Source organism: Paroedura picta, chromosome 8 (genome assembly GCF_049243985.1).
Source record: "Paroedura picta isolate Pp20150507F chromosome 8, Ppicta_v3.0, whole genome shotgun sequence".
Lineage (NCBI taxonomy): Eukaryota > Metazoa > Chordata > Lepidosauria > Squamata > Gekkonidae > Paroedura > Paroedura picta.
This window is the reverse complement of record NC_135376.1, coordinates 5,732,770-5,754,031: the sequence shown is the minus strand read 5'-3', so window position 1 is coordinate 5,754,031 and position 21,262 is coordinate 5,732,770. Positions and strand designations below refer to the sequence as shown.

The 21,262-nt window shown below is 45.3% G+C and overlaps 1 protein-coding gene across 1 annotated transcript in view; it reads right to left on the bottom strand.

Moving 5' to 3' along the window:
- Window positions 1-15,688, bottom strand: part of LOC143842889 (cytochrome P450 2J2-like) — a 34,862-nt gene extending 19,174 nt beyond the window's left edge. Inside the window, exons 1-4 of the mRNA XM_077348195.1 lie at window positions 15,527-15,688; window positions 9,037-9,199; window positions 6,695-6,844; window positions 102-262 (exon numbers count right to left, since the gene is read on the bottom strand). Of these exons, the coding sequence (XP_077204310.1) occupies window positions 102-262; window positions 6,695-6,844; window positions 9,037-9,199; window positions 15,527-15,688 (636 nt within the window). The remainder of the gene's footprint in view (window positions 1-101; window positions 263-6,694; window positions 6,845-9,036; window positions 9,200-15,526) is intronic.
- Window positions 15,689-21,262: the final 5,574 nt, after the last annotated feature.

Genomic DNA, 21,262 nt, shown 5'->3' with positions numbered 1-21,262 from the left:
GATAGCACCTTTTTCAAAAAATAAAGTTCGAGTCAACCAAATTCTTTTCTCTCCCCAGTCATCTTAAAGGGTTCATCTTAAAGTAAAAGAAAATGACTTACAAAGTGCCAGAATGTACATAGAAATGTAAGGAAACCATGAACGTCTTCAGTCAACTTGATGAATTCTTTATCTTCAACGGGAAACCGGTATCCAAAAACCACCGCACAGATCACATTGGAGATGGAATTAAAAATGGGCATTGCAGGGTCAAATGGCTGACCTGCAAATAAAATTGGTCACAAAATATTTTCCTTCCTTTGTGAACATTCAGAGTGGACATCATAGTGGAGCAAGGTAAAAGGAAGTGAGATTTGCAATCTTAAGAATGGTTTATTTTTCAGAAAATATTAAAAGAATATATCAGGGTATTTCCCCAAACATACAACACAGACAACGATCCCCTCACACCCAATCACAGCAGGTTTAATAAAGGTCATTCTGAGATGTCTTCTTAGATTCCATTAGATCCTTGAGACCTCCAGAAATCCTGACTTTTGCAATGTGAATAGATTTTCGCATGCTTGGGCCAGTCTTCTTGTAGCTCAGTCTGTATGCCCTGTCCCACTCTGTCCTCCAAGGGTTTTCCTCCGGTCTTGGGTAACCCACCACATAACCTTTGCAAGGGATTGCCTGCAGGGAGGGTCAGAACGCCCAGATTCTCTTCCCAAATCAGAGGCTGGTTTCTCCTGCTGCCCAACACCTGGTCACCACGGGGGCACCTGGTCACCACCTTGTGCACCTTTGGAGGAATAGCTGCTTGCCAACTGCTGTCCTTCCCCTTGTGCTCATTTTACAACAGCATGTCCAAGATGGCCGGGGTTCTATGTGAGGGTCTATGAAAGCCTCTCTCAACTTTTTTACCATTAAGAAACCCCTGGAACATTTTTTTAGGCTCCAAGAAACCCCAGAAGTTATATGATCATGCAGAATATGGTTCGGAAGCAAAGTTGTGTACATTCCCACCCAGGGCCCCTCCCATTCCTACCCCCTCCAGGCCAAACTGTGACCATTTTGGGAGGGTTAGGAACCTATCCATCACAGTGTGTGAAAGATCACTGTAGCTACCAAAGCCTTCCTCTGAAGACGGCCACGGGGCCTCCAGTCCTCTTTCTGTTTTGGAGGTTGGTGAAACGTCGGGGCAGAGGAACAAGATTTCATCTGTATACTAACACCAAAACCTTGAAGCTCGTAGCCAATTGACTATCATGAGAGCACCCATTCTCGAGGGTGGCAAGGGACTGAATAACCCCAAACAGTTGTGCTGGGCGAGAAATTGAATTTTGATGGAAGCCATATAGAAATCCCTTTCACGGTTTTCACTGCCATCTCATAGGCTTTCCTAATTATTCTATAAGATGTTCTTATAGCCAGTTTGGTGTAGTGGTTAGGAGTGCAGACTTCTAACCTGGCATGCCAGGTTCGATTCTGCGCTCCCCCACATGCAGCCAGCTGGGTGACCTTGGGCTCAACACAGCACTGATAAAGCTGTTCTGACCGAGCAGTGATATCAGGGCTCTCTCAGCCTCACCCACCCCACAGGGTGTCTGTTGTGGGGAGAGGAATGGGAAGGCGACTGTAAGCCGCTTTGAGCCTCCTTCGGGTAGGGAAAAGTGGCATATAAGAACCAACTCTTCTTCTTCTTCTTCTTCTTCTTGCTGCCTCATCAGACGCTTTCCTCCAAACTCACTCCAGCCATCTCAGCTCCTGTTTCTTACCTCTCTGCTCCCCAGTGTCCCGGGGCCTGACTTGAGACAGGGGCCACCAGCAGGACGGACTACCATTTGTAGACTGTGGGGCATTGAGTGGGACAGAGCATTCAGAAATCCAGCAGGATCCCTAAATCCCCATAAGTGGGCGTAAATATGCCCTTCGCTTATATATGAAGGGGGTGGGGCTTGGATTTAACCATAGTTCACTGCTATCAACCTCTAACCCCGCACCAAAGATCAAATCCACGGTGTGGCCCATGTGATAGGTGGGACTTCCCAGAAATGGTTCCCCCCATCCAGTAGGCCTGCTTCTCAGTTTTTGACCCAGATGTGGAACTCTGCATTTCTCCTTGGTGAATTGCATCTTGTTCTCATTTGCCCACTTTTCTAGCATGTTCAGATCCCATTGAACTCTATCTTTTCAAATGTTTACAACTCCTCCCAATTTGGTGTCATCTCTTACAGTTCACTGAAAAAAGTGTTGAAAAGTACCGGACCCAGAACCGTGCCCTGTGTCACCCCACTGCTCACCTCCCTCCAATCTGATGAAATACCATTGCCGACCACTCTTTGGGTGCAGTTTTTTAGCCAGTTCCCTCTCCACCTAAAAGGTAAAGGTAAAGGTATCCCCTGTGCAAGCACCGGGTCATGTCTGACCCTTGGGGTGACGCCCTCCAGCGTTTTCATGGCAGACTCAATACGGGGTGGTTTGCCAGTGCCTTCCCCAGTCATTACCATTTACCCCCCAGCAAGCTGGGTGCTCATTTTACTTAATGGTGAACTTTGCCAGCAGCCTTACTGAAAGTAAAAGCCTTACTGAAATCTTTTTTGCTACTCCTTCTCTATCTACTTTATAATCAAAGATCAATCATAGAATCATAGAATCATAGAGTTGGAAGGGGCCATACAGGCCATCTAGTCCAACCCCCTGCTCAACGCAGGATTAGCCCTAAGCATCCTAAAGCATCCAAGAAAAGTGTGTCTCCAACCTTTGCTTGAAGACTTCCAGTGAGGGGGCGCTCACCACCTCCTTAGGCAGCCTATTCCACTGCTGAACGACTCTGACTGAGAAAAACTTTTTCCTGATATCTAGCCTATATCGTTGTACTTGAAGTTTAAACCCATTACTGCGTGTCCTTTCCTCTGCAGCCAGCAGAAACAGCATCCTGCCCTCCTCCAAGTGACAACCTTTCAAATACTTAAAGAGGGCTATCATGTCCCCTCTCAACCTCCTTTTCTCCAGGCTGAACATTCCCAAGTCCCTCAACCTATCTTCATAGGGCTTGGTCCCTTGGCCCCAGATCATCTTCGTCGCTCTCCTCTGTACCCTTTCAATTTTATCGATGTCCTTCTTGAAGTGAGGCCTCCAGAACTGCACACAGTACTCCAGGTGTGGTCTGACCAGTGCCGTATACAATGGGACTATGACATCTTGTGATTTTGATGTGATGCCTCTGTTGATACAGCCCAAAATGGCATTTGCCTTTTTTACCGCTGCATCACACTGCCTGCTCATGTTTAGTTTACAATCCACAAGTACCCCAAGGTCTCGTTCACACACAGTGCTACCTAGAAGCGTATCCCCCATCCAGTAGGCATGCTTTTCATTTTTCTGACCCAGATGCAGAACTTTACACTTATCTTTATTAAATTGCATCTTGTTCTCATTTGCCCATTTTTCCATTGTGTTCAGATCTCGTTGAACTCTGTCTCTATCTTCCGGAGTATTTGCCAGTCCTCCCAATTTGGTGTCATCTGCAAACTTGATGAGTAGTCCCTCCACCCCCTCATCTAGATCATTAATAAATATGTTAAAAAGTACCGGGCCGAGCACCGAACCCTGAGGTACCCCGCTACTCACCTCTCTCCAGTCTGATGAAACACCATTGACAACAACTCTTTGAGTGCGGTTCTCTAACCAATTCCCTATCCACCTAACGATCTGAAAATCCAGATTGCAGTCCTTCAACTTATCCATCAGAACATCATGGGGAACCTTGTCAAAAGCTTTACTAAAATCCAAGTAAATGACATCAACTAAATTTCCCCGATCCAGCAAACCTGTTACTTGGTCAAAAAAGGAAACTAGGTTGGTCTGGCAGGACCTGTTGGAGACAAATCCATGCTGACTTCCTTGGATCACCAAATTGTCCTCCAGATGTTTGCAGATCGCTCCCTTTAATATCTGCTCCATTATCTTCCCCACAACAGAGGTCAGACTCACTGGTCTGTAGTTTCCCGGGTCATCCTTCCTCCCTTTTTTGAAGATCGGAATAACGTTTGCTCTTTTCCAGTCCTCCGGGACATCTCCAGTCCTTAAAGAGGTTCCGAAGATGATGGACAAGGGCTGTGCAAGTTCTCTGGAAATTTCTTTGAGTACTCTTGGGTGCATTTCATCTGGACCAGGGGATTTGAACTCATCCAGTGCAGCTAAATGCCTCTCGACCACCTCTCTATCCATGTTAACCTGCCACCCAGACACTATCCTTTGGCTACAGCCATCTCTAGATGTGCCTAAACACTGTGGGAAAAAACAGATGTAAAATAGGCACTAAGCCTTTCTGCTTTCTCTGCATCTTCCGTTAGAGTTTGTCCATCCGCACCCAACAGCGGGCCTATTGCCTCCTTTACTTTACATTTGCTCCTCACGTAACTGAAAAATCTTTTCTTGTTACAATGGGCTTCCCTGGCCAATCTTAGCTCACTCTCAGCTTTGGCCTTTCTGATGATTGATCTACAGTGCCTAGTAACCTGTAGGTACTCTTCTTTAGAGCTCTGTCCTTCCCTCCATTTCCTGAACATTTTCCTTTTCTTTCTTAGTTCCTCTTGAAGTTCTCTGTTCATCCAAATAGGCTTCTTAGAGCTCCTGCAGTGTTTTCTTCTTTCTGGAATAGTCATTGATTGAGCATGCAATAGCTCTTGTTTGAGTAGCACCAACCCTTCACATGCTCCCTTCCCTTCCAGCATTCTCGTCCATGGTATGACACTCATCATGTCTCTGAGTTTATTAAAGTTTGCCCTACAAAAATCCAACATCCGCGTCTGGCTACAAGCTTCCTTGGCTCCCCATCTCAAAAGGAATTCTATGAGGACATGGTCACTTCCCCCTAGGGTCCTCACCTCCTTCACCTCATCCACCAACTCTTGCCTGTTGGTCAGTATTAAGTCCAGTATGGCTGAACCTTTTGTGGGTTCATCTACCATTTGATAAATGAAATTGTCAGCCAGGCAGGTCAGAAACTTGCATGACTGAGGACGCTTCGCAGAGTTTGTTTCCCAGCACACATCTGGGTAATTGAAGTCACCCATGATGACAAGGTCCTGCCGTTTGGATATTTTCTCAAGCTGCTCACAAAGTGCAGCATCCACATCCTCTCGTTGGTCAGGCGGTCGTTAGCAGACACCAACCACCACACTGTTTGTTTTCCCCTCGCTTATTTTCACCCAGATGCTTTCCACTGTAGATATGCTCTCCTTCACTAGAATTTCCTGACAGGTAAGCCCTTTCCTCACATACAGTGCCACTCCTCCACCTCTTCGATCTATTCTGTTTTTTCTGAACAGTTCATATCCATCCACCATTACATTCCAGTCATGAGAATCATTCCACCAAGTTTCTGTGATGCCATTACATTCCAGTCATGAGAATCATTCCACCAAGTTTCTGTGATGTGATCAATGAAGGGCTAAAGAGTTGTTTAGGAGCCATGTAAGTATAGCGGATGGTTTTTCTTATTCCCCAAATGGCAAATTTTATTTAGGGTTATTATTGTTTTTATTGAATGCAGAGGAGAAGAAGAGCTGTTTTTTTTCATGCTCCAGGGCCATTCTGCACAACCGCCAATGTAGCTAAATGTAAACGCTATCGTAAAGTGCTACAATTAATAGTGGCAGGTCTTGATAACACACAGCCATTTCTAGCAGAAAAAAGGCTCTCCCGCTAGCGCTGTTTTTGTTACCCAGAAGTTTCTCGTCTTTCCTGAATCTCTACAAACAAGACGTAATTTGTGGCGTGTCTGCTGGCCTCTGGCCGTCAATCAAACTGAAGACCCAGTGATATCCCAGTGCCACCAAAACCCCCTTTTCCCTTTAAATTTAAAAAAAACGAAAATACTAGTGGCAACAAACATGTGTTTATTCATTGCTCCATAGAGAGCCGTCTTTTGGTTTCTCTTCCCAAAACATTCCTTTATCGGACAAAACATGCGGCGCTCACGTGTATTCGTCGACACGCGTTTCCATTAAAAAAAATTTTTTTCGAGCAATGACTGTGGGTGACGGTGCTTGGAAAGTTTTAATACATTTGAATACGGGTGCTTTCTGTTTGGCACTGCTGCATTAGTTGTCCAGGAACTTCGGTTAAAGAAGCCGTGTGTTCGTGTGTTCATTGCTATCGGCGGCTAGGGGGAATCCACTTTTTACGATTCCCCGAAAAGTGCTACATCAAAGCGCTTCTTGCGAGAGTGTTGCAGAAGTGTTGCGGATTGTGTATGATGTCGTGCATAATGTTAAAAAAATAGCGTTTCACACCAGTTAGACCTCAGCAACCTTAGCACTGTGCGGAATGGCCCCCACATTTCACTCTTTGAAGGAGTTCCAAAGCAGCTTACAAACACCTGTTCCTTCCTTTCCCCATAACTGACACCCTGTGAAGTAGGTGAGGCTGAGAGAGCTCTAAGAGAAATGTGACTGGTCCAAGGTCACCCAGCTGCCTGCCTGTGGAGGAAGAGTGGGGATTCAAACCTGGTCCTCCAGATTAGAGGCCATTATTCTTAATCACATCGCTAAACTGGCTCTCTGATGCGGTTAGCTGATGTGGATGGAGGGGTGCCAGGCACTCACAGCTGTGGCTCCCTGGGACCTCAAACATCAAAGGGGAAATTGGGGCTGGTATGTTTGTGTTAGTAGACTGTTGGCTAGCCCAGCTTCCTGACATCACATACCTTTTGTACGTGCAAAACATTCCACCAGCTGCTGGGCCTCCTCTTCTATTTGGGGCTCCATGCCTTTCTTCCCCAGTCCCAGCTTCCGCATGGAAGTTACCCCAAACTTCCTCTGCTGCCTCCAGGTGTGTCCATTTGACATTGCAATACCTAAAGCCATGAAGAATCAATGAGAAATTACTGCTACCAAGTTTAGTTTGACAGCCTGGACAATATGGAATGCTTCTGTATGCTAATTGCTGGAATACTACTACTATTTTAGAAATTATACAACTGCAATGCAATGCAATGCAGAATCAGTCTCTGTCTGGCCCAGTGATATGTGTCTGAAATTGGCCAGCTATTATAATAGCAACTATAACAACAAAATACTAAAAACAACATTTTATTCATAATTCATCCTTCCCTGGACTCTCAATTTCTGTATTGTGTTTCTCTACTGTCATTTGATCTCCAGCCAGTATCTGTCAAGTGACCTTGCTGACCTTCCCTCTGTTACCATGGCTACCCATCTGGAATGTGTCACTTGAAGGAGCCTTTGAAGTGGTGTGTCATTAAACCTTCACTCAAAAGTCAACACACTAACCTCTGCCAGTAATTTGGAGCACAAGAAAATCAGAGTCCAGTGGTACCTTTAAGACCAACAAAGACTGTTCCCTCTGTGAATGCACAGAGTGTCTTTTCCAGCTGGTAACACAGGCTAAGCTACAAACTTTAGTATGTAGATGCAAGGTTTGTAGAAAGCTCTTTAAGAATGTCCAAAACAAGAAAAAAAAAATTGCAAACAGATTTTTAAACAAAATATGCACGTGAAAACAAACAAAACGTGACCATGGGGGGGGGGTTGAGCTGCGGTTTGGGGGGGGGAAATAGTAGTATATACAATATGTATTTGAGTCATAGCAGCTTTTCGAGGGATACAAGAACTATTCCTCGCTCGGAGGTGGGGGTCAGCAAACTGGGCTGGAAACAAAGGATTATTCATGAGCTGTGGAAATCCATTTAGTTGTTTAAATCAGTGGGTGATGGGGGAAGAGAGCAAGACATGACACAAGTAAGAGGACTGCCATGAGAGGGGGGGCAGCTGTTTGGAGGCAGTGACTGGATGGCTCAGACAGAGTCATCTGAAACTCAACCCCTCCGAGACAGAGGTCCTGTGGTTGGGTAAGGAAGGGACAGGATTAGGCAGCACACTTCCCATGCCTGGATGGGGTAAAATTAGCACCTGCACTGGTAGCCCGGAATTGGGGGGTGAACTTTGATGCCTCCTATTCCATGGAGGCTCAGATAATGAATGTAGCCCAGATGGCGTTTTTCCAGCTATGCCAAGCGTGGCTACTAATGCCCTACCTGTCTTTGGAACACTTAGCCCCAGTAATCCATTGAACGGTCACTTCCAGGTTAGAGTTCTGTAACTCTCTCTACACGGGCCTTCCTTTGTCCTTGACCCAGAGATTGCAACTGGTACAGAACACAGCTGCGAGGGGCCTCGCTTGGACATCTTGGAGGGCCCATATTCAGCCTGTGCTAAAACCACTGCACTGGCTACCAGTTTCCTTCTGGATCAGATTCAGGGTTTTGATTCTAACCTTGAATGCTATACATGGCCTGGGTCTTGCTTACCTGAGGGACCTCTTATCTGCTGATATCCCCCCACAGGGCTCTTTACTTTGCGAGTATGATTTTGCTGGTGGTCCTGGGCTCCCAGGATATACGCCCGGCCTCGACCAAAGCCTTTTTCTCCTTGGTCCCAGCCTGGTGGAATGAGCTCCCAGAAGAGCTGAGGGTCCTGATGGAGCTTTCAAGATTCCACAGGGCCTGTGAGATGGAGCTCTTCCAACAGGCATTTGGTTAAGGCCAGGGGGAATTTCCAGAGTGACCAGTTGGGGTTCCACCCAATGGGGTGTGAATCACATCTGGTGTGATTACATCTTGTGCAATGAGCCTGAAGGGGTTTAAATTAAATAACTAAAGTTTGTCTTGCAGGGTTGTTCTTAAAATGCTATGCTGCTAATCTTCACCTATCTGCTCACTAGTGACACCAAAAGGTAACTGCTGGGATTGCAGGGGCCTTAAGAATTTGAAATGGCCAAGGTGGCTTGTATTGGGTAAATTGTATTGTGTACACTAGCTCTAGGTTTTTGAGTACTGGACGATGGAAGTTAATGAGGGCTTTGCTTCTCAAAAAGTAATATGTGTTTATTTCCAGTTTTAACCAGACAGATGAATTTAAAAGTGACTTACTTTGTTCTCTCTTGTGTCTTGTGTCTTGCGACTGCAGGGTGGACAAGGATAATATTTCACTTAAGCCATTTTTTAAAAACCTGTTCCTAAAATCTTACCGTGTTCCTTCATAATAGTTTTCACTAATGGCGTCATCGACCGCTCAGCAAAGGCATCTGAATGGTTGATCAGCCCTTCTTTCACGGCTTCATATCCAGACAGTACAACGACAGGCCTAGACCCCAGCCACACCATAAAAATGTTTCCATATTGTTTGGCCAGCTGCCATTTACATGTAAAGAGACAAGAGAAAGCATTAACATAATTCAGCTGGTTTGTTTGACTGTTGCAGTTTAATCTTCTTCAGCTCCTGACCTTGTGATACAGTGCATTCATGGGCAGTGGTGGGGCATGCTTCCCCTCCACTAGGAAACGGTAGCAGCCTGGCAAAACCCCTGCTATGCAAAACCCCACTTCCCTTCCAGGCACAGATCATGCTGAGTTAAAGGTTAAACCCCAAGTGCTGCTGTATGAAGAAGTGACTCAACGAAGTAGTGGTAACATCCCACCATTTCAATATTTCCCATTCATCACATTTTCTATGTGCCTTTGCAGCTGGAGTTTCCCATGCAAAACAGGGAAATCTACTTCTAAAGTACATTGAAAGTCCAATAGTTCTCCTTTATTTTTCCAACAACCATTACTTCCTGAAACCCAAGCCTACTACCAAATCTGTAGGAATTTTACAAACTAGGACATCGGTATGCATCCTGACCCATTATGCACAGACTGGAACACCTGCACTTGCGGCGTCAGGGCATCTTGGAAAATCCCGATTATGCATGATGACAATGCCAACACGGGCATGGCCCGGCCCAGGCCCATAGAATTCCTGCATTACGGGAACACAGGATTTCCCACGGTCCCTGGGATACCATGGGTGCCAGCGGGGGCTGGGGGAGCCTGTGCTGTGCATAACTGACAGCGCTGGGCCTTTTGGTTTGGCCCCACCCCAACCTACTGTGTCCCTGTATGCCCCTGCGAGCTCCGCAGAGCTGCGGAGCCAGCCAGGGCATCTTCCTGCCCCTGGTGTGGTGGGAGGGTGGCATGCTGCTCTCCACCTTCCCCACTCTCTCCCAGCTGCTGCCACCTCTGGGAAGCTTTCCCCACTTCCCTTCCAGGCACAAAGCGTATGCGTGTGCACTACGCCAGGTCATCTGCATACACCAGGGGAGTCCCACTCCCGGGCATACACAGGAAATGGGCATACATTGAAATGGCACGATGGTCGCCTGCGTAATGGGTCAAGGAGATGTATATTTTGTGCTAGAGGGGATGAAAATTAAAAATCTCATGCTCCTTGTAACTTTTCCTCCATCTGGCTGATTTTGATACACGTTGCAACAGTTCACAAAATCAATGGGCGATTCAGTTTGGATTTGTTGAATAATATCAGAATAATACCTGAATCACTGCTGATTTGGGTTCTTTCCCATCATATCCAAGCCAACCTGTCCTTCCCTGCACTTTAAATATTCAGATTCAGCCTTATCTGAATTGCTTTTGAGCCGTTCCATTATAGTCCCAGTGGCCATTAAAATAAATGGGAAATTTTGCCTTTTCATCTATTCCAAGGTCTGGGGCTGGGTGGGTTGGATTTGAGATAAAGGCACCAAATTTACAGCATTCCTGCAGGGGCCTATCCTCAAAAGATCATCCAAGGGTCAAAAAGCTTGTAAAACAGAGTCCAATTCTATGGGCACTCAAAGAGAATAACTGCATCCAACATCCATTTTTTTTCCTTTTGTGGGGGAAAAGACAAGAACAGAGAATCTCCCCCTCCCCTTCAGATGACAATGCGGAGGAATTGGTTGCATGCTTGAGATGGAGGGGATGTGCAGTGTCCCTGGGACGCCGAAGGAGCGCAAGGCTCCAGGCTCGATGTCAGTGTAGACCAGACACAGCTGATGCTGCTTCGGAGGAGAGTGATTGATGCTCCAGCTGGCATCAGCTCATTAGCAGGGCTCGTTATAGGCAGGGCTGCAGCAGCGTTCTGGCGCGGATGCAATCTGTGCAGAAAACCTCCCATTCAGCTTTGATTCCGTTTGCTCTGTAATCTCCTGTGTGATTTCCTTTTGGCTATGCTGTCTTTTGCATATGGCTCTCGAATACGCTCCCGGTAACTGCACTGACTTTGATGGAATACCCCGCTTATGTGGATCTTAACCTTGGCTATCCCTCGACCACTCTTTGCCTCGCCCCCGACTCTGCTTGCATCGGTACATGTAGCGACCCGGACTGGACACTGATCTTGCTTTTGTGTGGTGGCTCCACAATCAAAGCACCTCCTGCCCAACTGCCACTGGGTGCAGCCAGATAAGGCAGCACACCTTGCACTCACCCAAACCATCCTAGAGGCTGGAACAAAGAGCCAGCAACTCCAGCCAGGATGGACCAGGCCACAGCTGCAAACTTGGCTGCCCACAACCAGTTGCTGGAACAACAGGTGGCTGATCTGAATGCTCAAAAGCAAGCCTTAGAAGCCCAGGTGCCGCAACATACCACTGCAATACTGGGGCTTCAGCAAGCAACCAGGTCTGCCACCCAAGGTACTTTGCCCTCCTGCCCTCGCAAAGCTCCAGAGAAGTATGAGGGGCAGCGGGAGAATTTCTCCACGTTCCTGGCGCAAGTTAAAATGTTTATTGGTGCCCGCCCTTGGGAATTCCCCACAGAACAGGCCAAGGTCAGCTTCACCATCAGCCTGCTTAAAGGGCCAGATCAAGCAGGGAGTGAAAGAAAATCTCAACCCCAGCACAGCCAGAATCAGACAACAATGTGGAGGAGTTTGTTGGGCACTTGGGGTGGAGGAGATGCGCAGTGGCCATGGAGCACCAAAGGAGCGCAAGGATGCTGGCTCGATGTCGGCGTAGACCAGACACAGCTGATGCAGCTTTGGAGGAGAGAGGTTGATGGTCCAGCTGGAATCACTCAGCTAATTAGCATATCTGAAAATTTTATATGTATCCCCTCTAATCCCTCATCCAAATCATTTATAAATATGTTGAACAACACAGGCCCCAGGACAGATCCCTGGGGCACTCCACTTGTCACTCTTCTCCAAGAGGATGCTGAACCATGAACAAATACCCTTTGGGTACTATCTGTCACCAGTTATTGATCCACCTGACAGAATTACCACGTTTTACCAGCTTGTCCCCCCTTCAAGGATCGCTGCCTTGTTGTGGCAAGGGGGCTTGCGTAGTTCAGTGAAGCTATGAGCTATGCCGTGCAGGGCCACCCAAGACGGACAGGTCATAGCTGAGAGCTCTGACAAAAGGTGATCCACTGGAGAAGGCAATGGCAAACCACTCCAGTATCTTTGCCATGAAAACTCTATGGACAGTTCCAATAGGCATAACGATATGACGCTGGAAGATGAGCCCCTCAGGTCGGAAGGTGTCCAATATGCTACTGGGGATGAGCAGACGGCTAGTACGAGTAGCGCCAGAATGAATGAAGCGGCTGGGCCAAAGCCGAAAGGACGCTCAGTTGTGGAAGTAACTGGTGGCGAAAAGACAGCCCGATGCTGTAAAGATTTTTATTCCATAGGAACCTGGAACGTCAGATCCATGAATCAAGGCAAGCTGGACGTGGTTAAACAAGAAATGAGAAGACTGAACATCGACATTTTAGGAATCAGTGAACTAAAATGGACAGGAATGGGTGAATTTAATTCAGATGACCATCAGGTATACTACTGTGGACAAGAATCTCGCAGAAGAAATGGAGTAGCATTCATAATCAATAAGCGAGTAGGAAAAGCAGTCTTGGGATACAATCTCCAAAATGACAGAATGATCTCAGTTCGAATCCAAGGCAAACCATTCAACATCACAGTAATCCAGGTCTACGCCCCAACCACTGCTGCTGAAGAGGATGAAGTTGATCAGTTCTATGAAGCCCTACAACACCTTCTAGAAGCAACGCCAAAAAATGATGTGCTTATCATCATGGGGGATTGGAATGCTAAAGTAGGAAGCCAAAAGATAAACGGGATAACAGGCAAGTTTGGCCTTGGAGTACAAAATGAAGCAGGGCACAGGCTGGTAGAATTTTGTCAAGAGAATACAATGGTCATAGCAAACACTCTTTTCCAGCAACCCAAGAGACGACTCTACACATGGACATCACCAGACGGTCAACACAGAAATCAGATTGACTATGTGCTCTGCAGCCAAAGATGGAAAAGTTCTATCCAGTCAATAAAAACAAGACCAGGAGCTGATTGTGGTTCAGATCATGAGCTTCTTGTTGCAAAATTTAGGCTTAAATTGAAGAAAGTAGGGAAAAGCACTAGGCCACTCAGGTATGAACTAAATCATATCCCCGACGAATACACAGTAGAGGTGACAAATAGATTTAAGGAATTAGATCTGATAGACAGAGTGCCTGAAGAACTATGGACGGAGGTTCGCAACATTGTACAAGAGGTAGCAACTAAAACCATCCCAAAGAAAAAGAAATGCAAGAAATCAAAATGGCTGTCTGAGGAAGCTTTACAAATAGCTAAGGAGAGAAGGGAAGTGAAAGGCAAGGGAGAAAGAGAAAGATACACCCAATTGAATGCAGAATTCCAGAGAAAAGCTAGAAGAGATAAGAATGCCTTCTTAAATGAACAGTGCAAACAAATAGAAGAAAACAATAGAATGGGGAGGACCAGAGATCTTTTCAAGAAAATTGGAGATATGAAGAGAACGTTTCATGCAAAGATGGGTATGATAAGGGACCAAAATGGTAGGGACCTCACAGAAGCAGAAGAGATCAAACAAAGGTGGCAAAATTATACAGAAGAACTATACAAGAGCGAGCTTAACATCCCTGATGACCACAGTGGGGTAGTTACTGACCTGGAGCCAGACATCCTGGAATGTGAAGTCAAATGGGCCTTAGGAAGTCTGAGCAACAATAAAGCTAGTGGTAGTGACAGCATTCCAGTTGAACTATTCAAAATCTTAAAGGACGATGCAGTAAAAGTGCTACACTCAATATGCCAGCAAATTTGGAAAACTCAACAATGGCCACAGGATTGGAAAAGGTCAGTTTACATTCCAATCCCAAAGAAGGGCAATGCCAAAGAATGTTCAAACTACCGCACCATCGCACTAATTTCTCATGCTAGCAAAGTTATGCTCAAAATCCTACAAGCTAGGCTCCAGCAATATGTGGACCGAGAACTTCCAGAAGTACAGGCAGGATTTCGAAGAGGCAGAGGAACTAGAGATCAAATTGCCAACATACGCTGGATCATGGAGAAAGCTAGGGAGTACCAGAAGAACGTCTACTTCTGCTTCATTGACTATGCTAAAGCCTTTGATTGTGTGGAGCACAACAAATTGTGGCAAGTTCTTAAAGAGATGGGAATACCAGAGCATCTTATTTGTCTCTTGAGAAATTTATATGCAGGTCAAGAAGCAACAGTGAGAACTGAACATGGAATCACTGACTGGTTCAAAATTGAGAAAGGAGTTCGGCAAGGCTGTATACTGTCGCCTTGCCTATTTAACTTGTATGCAGAGCACATCATGAGAAATGCGGGATTAGAGGAGTCACAAATTGGGATCAAGATTGCAGGGAGAAATATCAACAACCTCAGATATGCAGATGATACCACTCTAATGGCAGAAAGTGAAGAGGAACTAAAGAGCCTGTTGATGCGGGTGAAGGAGGAGAGTGCCAAAGTTGGCTTGAAACTCAACATCAAGAAAACAAAGATCATGGCATCCGGCCCTCTCAATTCCTGGCAAATAGAAGGGGAAGAAATGGAGATAGTGACAGATTTTATTTTCCTGGGCTCCAAGATCACTGCAGATGGGGACTGCAGCAAAGAAATTAAAAGACGCTTGCTCCTGGGGAGGAAAGCTATGGCAAATTTAGACAGCATCCTAAAAAGCAGAGACATCACCCTGCCAACAAAAGTGCGTTTAGTCAAGGCTATGGTCTTCCCAGTTGCAATGTATGGCTGCGAAAGTTGGACCATAAGGAAGGCCGAGCGTCAAAGAATTGAGGCTTTTGAACTCTGGTGCTGGAGAAGACTCTTGCGAGTCCCTTGGACTGCAAGGCGAACAAACCAGTCAGTCCTAGAGGAGATCAGCCCTGACTGCTCTTTAGAAGGCCAGATCCTGAAGATGAAACTCAAATATTTTGGCCACCTCATGAGAAGGAAGGACTCCCTGGAGAAGAGCCTAATGCTGGGAGAGATCGAGGGCAAAAGAAGAAGGGGACGACAGAGAATGAGGTGGATGGATGGAGTCACTGAAGCAGTAGGTGCAAACTTAAATGGACTCCGGGGAATGGTAGAGGACAGGAAGGCCTGGAGGATCATTGTCCATGGGGTCGCGATGGGTCGGACACGACTTCGCACATAACAACAACAACCAGCTTGTCAACAAGAATGTCATGTGTCACCTTATCAAAAGCTTTACTGAAATCCAGATAAACATAGATGAATGCCAAAGAATGTCAAGAAACTGTGTGAGTCTAATAGGAAAATGATTCATAATACTTCTGACTTTAATTAAATACAAAGATTAATCATATGCATTTACATACCTTGATGCCACTATCTTTATAAACCTTGACCCCTACTCGCCAAATACTTCCAATGATGGGTAGCCGAAGGGGCCCAGGAGGGTAGGACTTCTGTGACCTGAGTTGTCCCAGAAAATGTAGACTCAGAAGACACACCAGCAGGGCAATCAACACTCCCAACATGATCCTCACTTCTTTGTCTCTGTCTTTCCAGTGTTTGGGCTGGATGTCCTTCCTGCAGAGGATGTTCTTTTCTTACAGACTGCAATCACTTGTTTCGTTTTTCAAGTGGCATCTTCTTATATACTAGTCTGTAGTAAAAGGTAAAGATAAATACACAGGACATTTTCTGGCAACAATCCAAACTAATTAGAGGATGTCTTAATCCATGCATATCAGAATTATCAATATGTTCAATCCCTATCTTAGGCCAGGAATTTGTTTAATTTTGAAACACGAGGCAGATAAGGTCCAGCATATAGTATGGATGGACAAGATTACGGCTGATGAGAAGTTTCACAAAGATCGTTTATGCGCTGGGAACTTCACTGCTCAGGTTCCTGTGCAGGAGCACAAATCGGGGGCAGATCATAGAATCATAGAGTTGGAAGGGTTCATACCTCCCTCCAGTCTGATGAAACACCATTGACAACAGCTCTTTGAGTGCGGTTCTCTAACCAATTCCCTATCCACCTAACTATCTGAAAATCCAGATTGCACTCCTTCAATTTATCCATCAGAACATCATGGGGAACCTTATCAAAAGCTTTACTAAAATCCAAGTAAACGACATCAACCGAATTTCCACGATCCAGCAAACCTGTTACTTCCTGGGATCACCAAATTGTCCTCCAGATGTTTGCAGATCGCTCCCTTTAATATCTGCTCCATTATCTTCCCCACAACAGAGGTCAGACTCACTGGTCTGTAGTTTCCCGGGTCATCCTTCCTCCCTTTTTTGAAGATCGGAATAACGTTTGCTCTCTTCCAGTCCTCCGGGACATCTCCAGTCCTTAAAGAGGTCCCAAAGATGATGGACAAGGGTTGTGCAAGTCTCCAACCCATGACCAGGCTGGAAGCTGTATTGGAATGGATCAAGAGCCAATGTTTCATCCAGTAAACTCAATAGCTGTTCCATGACTTTTCAACCACCTTACCCAGCAATGGCAGATGTGAAACCAAACAGTATTTGGTTGGGTTAGATTGTATCCATTTGAGGACAACATCTTGAACCCCAATATCAGCAAGGCATTGGGCCCGTTGTCCATGACTGACAGTGACAAACACTGCTGCCAAGGCTAGCAGGAACAGCAGCAAAAACTTGCCAAGACCCAGCTGTCTCCAGAGTTCATCCATGAGGGGAACCACAGCTTTCTCCAGCCCATGACCAGGCTGGAAGCTGTATTGGAATGGATCAAGAGCTAATGTAAACTCAATAGTGTTTCCATGGATTCTCAACCACCTTACCCAGCAATGGCAGATGTGAAACCAAGCAGCAGTTGGTTGGGTTAGACAGAAACCAGTCCCAATTTTTTTCAGAAATGGCCTAACCACAGCCTCCTTTAACCTCTCTGGGACAATCCCTGGATATGTGAATATTTTAATATAATATTTGAATTCCATTCAGCTACAGGGTGGTTTTAAGTTGTAATGATCCTGGTTAATTCTATGAAGATACCTCCTGAGGAAGACCCAGTAAGAATAACCTCTGAGGAAGATAAATGATGAAACTATTTTACATCTAGATGCTTATCTACAATTTTTGACATGTTTACAATTTAATAATCAGTTTGTCTACAGGGTTACTAAATTAGGACTTTGATCTGTTTGTTTTCAACATATAAGCTGTTCTGCGGTATCATAAGACAGGACTTTCTTGAGTTTATGTCACAGGATCATATTCACTGTGGTAATATTCTCATAATTCATTCGGTTTAACATGCAAGGAACATATTTAATTTCTCTACAATTATTATAAAACATTGTTGTTGTTGTTGTTATGTGCGAAGTCGTGTCCGACCCATCGCGACCCCATGGACAATGATCCTCCAGGCCTTCCTGTCCTCTACCATTCCCCGGAGTCCATTTAAGTTTGCACCTAATTATAAAACATAGAAGCCACTAATCACAATGATTTATTTCAATTTATTTCAAAGTCATTAAGAGATTCCATTGTGGTTTGTATAATGAGAAATTCAGGTAAATGAGTCACCGTTATTACGGTTGATTAAGGATTTTGTGTTCAGTGTTATAGAATCATAGAATAATAGAGTTGGAAGGGACCTCATGGGTCATCTAGTCCAGCACTATGCAGAAGACTCACATCACTATCGCTCATCCACTGTCACCTGCCACCCCCTTGAGCCTTCACAGAATCAGCCTCTCTGTCAAATGGTTATCTAGCCTCTGTTAAAAATTTTCCAAAGAACCCACCACCTCCCAAGGAAGCCTGTTCCACTGAGAAACTGCTCTAACTGTCAGAAATTTCTTCCTGTTGTCTAGACGGAATTTCTTTAGAATTAATTTCATCCCATTCATTCTGGTCCATCCCTCTGGGGCAAGAGAGAACAACTCTGCTCCATCCGCTACGTGGTACCCTTTTAAATACTTGAAGATGGTTATCAGATCCCCTCTCAGTTGTCTCTTCTCCAGGCTAAACAGACCAAGCTCCCCCAACCTTTCCTCATACATCTTGGTCTCCAAGACCCTCACCGTCCTCGTTTCCCTCCTTTGGAAACGCTCCAGTTTGTCTACATCCCTCTTCAACTGGGGTGCCCAAAATTTAACACAGTACTCCAAGTGACACTGAACCAGAGCAGAGTACAGCGGTACCATCACTTCCTGTGATCTGGACACGATACTCCATTTGATACAGCCCAGAATCCATCTGCCTTTTTAGCCACCAAGTCACACTGCTGACTCATGTTCTATGTATGGTCTACTAAGACTCCCAGATCCTTTTCGCACATGCTACTGCCAAGACAAGTCTCCCGCATCCTATATTGGTGTATTTGGTTTTTCCTACCTACATGCAGAACTTTACATTTGTCCCTATTGAACTTCATTTTATTCAGTTTAGCCCACTTCTCGAGCCTATCAAGATCATCCTGTATTCTGATTCTGTCTTCTGTTGTGTTTACTATCAATCTCAGTTTAGTATGATCTGCAAATTTCATAAGTATCCCCTTATTATTATATCAATTCTGACTTAATGGAGATTAAGTAAATTAATCACCACCAAAAGGTTGATCGTATGAAAGAATGACCTCCAAAACATCCTATTGTTAACAACCTTGATCAGGTCTTGCAAACTGAGGGCATGGCTTCCTTGACTTAGTCAATTCATCTCATCTGGGATCTTCTTCTTTTCCTGCTGCCTTTAAGTGCAATTACATTACTCTGTTCCCAGGCAGTCTGTCTTCTTCTCTTTGAGGTAAAAAATCATAGAATCATAGGGTTGAAAGGGTCCATTTAGGTCATATGCTCCATTGCCTTATCAGTGCAGAATCAGCCTAAAATGTCAGGATCAGTGCCTGTTCTCTGCCATATTTTTATTCTAACCTGAGTTTCTCCATGTTTTAACTTAGTTTATTGCTGGGCCCCTATGTAACCCTGGCCCATTATGTTAGCTGTCTGCTTGAAATCGAAACCTGTCTGCTGTTCACTTGTTATCATGATTTGCTGTGCTTGCTGTGAACTGTTTGTCTTTTGAACCCGGCCAACTAGTTCTGCTCAATGTAACAATAATAGTTATCTTGTCAGTGAGTGCCAAGCGGTCCAAGGACGCCCCAGAAGTAACATTCCCTGGCTAATTGCCCAGCCGGGCACCTGGAGCCCTCCCCCCCTGGGAACCTTCAAGTTTTGGGCGGGAGAATTGTCTTGAAAAGGGCTTGCTTTTGTATTGTAAGGCAGATTTGACTTCGCTAGTTATAGTGACTGAAGTAAACTTCCAATAAAGCTTTCTTTTTACAGAAGTTCGTTGTGAGTTCTTCTAGCGCTCGACATATAGCTGCTGCCAATTGGTGTAGGAATGTCTACTTGTCCCCTTAAGGCTCATATAGTAGAACACATTCCCAGAATTTGGATTTGTGTATTGGATGCCCCCTTGCAAGCTTTTTTGGATAAACAAAACCCTGTTTTGGGAAGGTCTGTCCAAATCTTGCTTTGGGAAAACTGATGTAACAAAATGGTTATGATGTCATGTTATGGTTTCACGTTGATTATTCCGGTCAATTTCACTTTCCTGAGTTTCCGCTTAAAGGGCTGTGCAGTGCAATAACAACAGTTCCCAATAAATAACATTTTAATCTGATTTCACTGTGACTCCATTTTTGTGCAGTTTATGGGCCCTCTGTCTGAGTCTGGGGGTGAGTCACGGTGGTCATCCACCATGAGGAAAAGCTGAGTGTAATCAGCATATTGATTATATCCTGGTCCAAACCTCCTTAACAGCTGGGCAAGAGGGTGCATAAAGATGTTAAATACGACTGGGGAGATAACTGCTCTTGAGGATGAAGGGATGGTTCCTTCAACAGAGGCCAGACCAGTGCCTCCTTCAGCCCCCCTGGGAATTCTATAGATGAAAAGGATGCTCTCAATCGTTCAACTAGATCTAGCCATCTCACTTCCCATTTCATCTCATGAAGGTCACCTGTATTTGAGGGGGTCCACTTTTGGTGGGGATGGGGAGGGCGCCAGGGGGGTGATATCATTAATGACAGTTAACATTATGTCATGCCAGTTGCTGACTAGCTCATTTAGAGAAGCATCGGGAGGCATTGGATCCCGCAGAACATTCAGGAATCCATTTGAATTCATAAGATTCTTTCGGCAAGTTAAGATGTGCTCAGCACCTGATGGAGGAGGAGGTGGTATTTTTAGCCTGGCCTTCAGTGCATAGTGGTCTGACCACAGAACGGGGTTAGCTGCTATTCATTCCACTTCTAGTCCCATGCCAAAGACCAGATCCAGGGTATGGCCTACTTGATGGGTGGGGATGGTGACAATTTTTGAGAGCCCTACTGTTGCAATGGCCAACACCAGATCCAGTACATTTTCAGAGGATGCTAGAACAATGCAGATTTTAAAGTCCCTCAGAATAAGCAGTCTGAGGAACTCTCCCTCTACCAGGGCTGGCAGGATATCCGGTGGTACATTGGGTGCGTGGTACACCACCCAGATGGCCAAGCTTTCAGTTGCATCCCACTCAATACCATTATTGAGAACACGCTGTCTGAGATTAAATCTGTGAGTTGTAAGGAAGCCAGGCACACTGGGAGTTCAGTCAGCTCTCCATTGCAATTTCAGCATGGTGCTACAAGAGTCAGAGCTGAACTGAAACCCCCACAAGAATAATAGAATCATAGAATCATAGAGTTGGAAGGGGCCATACAGGCCATCTAGTCCAACCCCCTGCTCAACGCAGGATCAGCCCAAAGCATCCTAAAGCATCCAAGAAAAGTGTGTATCCAACCTTTGCTTGAAGACTGCCAGTGAGGGGGAGCTCACCACCTCCTTAGGCAGCCTATTCCTATTCCCCCCAACTACCTACAATTGAGAACAATAGATCTTCCCACCATTGCAGGCCATTGGCTGAATCGTAGTAGATGGATTTAAACCTATTAGACCCCAGGGTTTTTATAGAATGGCAACATCACAGATCTGCAGGAATTTCATTTTGGGGAGGCATCTGTCAAGCTTTGATAGAGAAATCATGGACAAGATGAATCAGGCAGATTAGAGCAAGTTACGGATGAA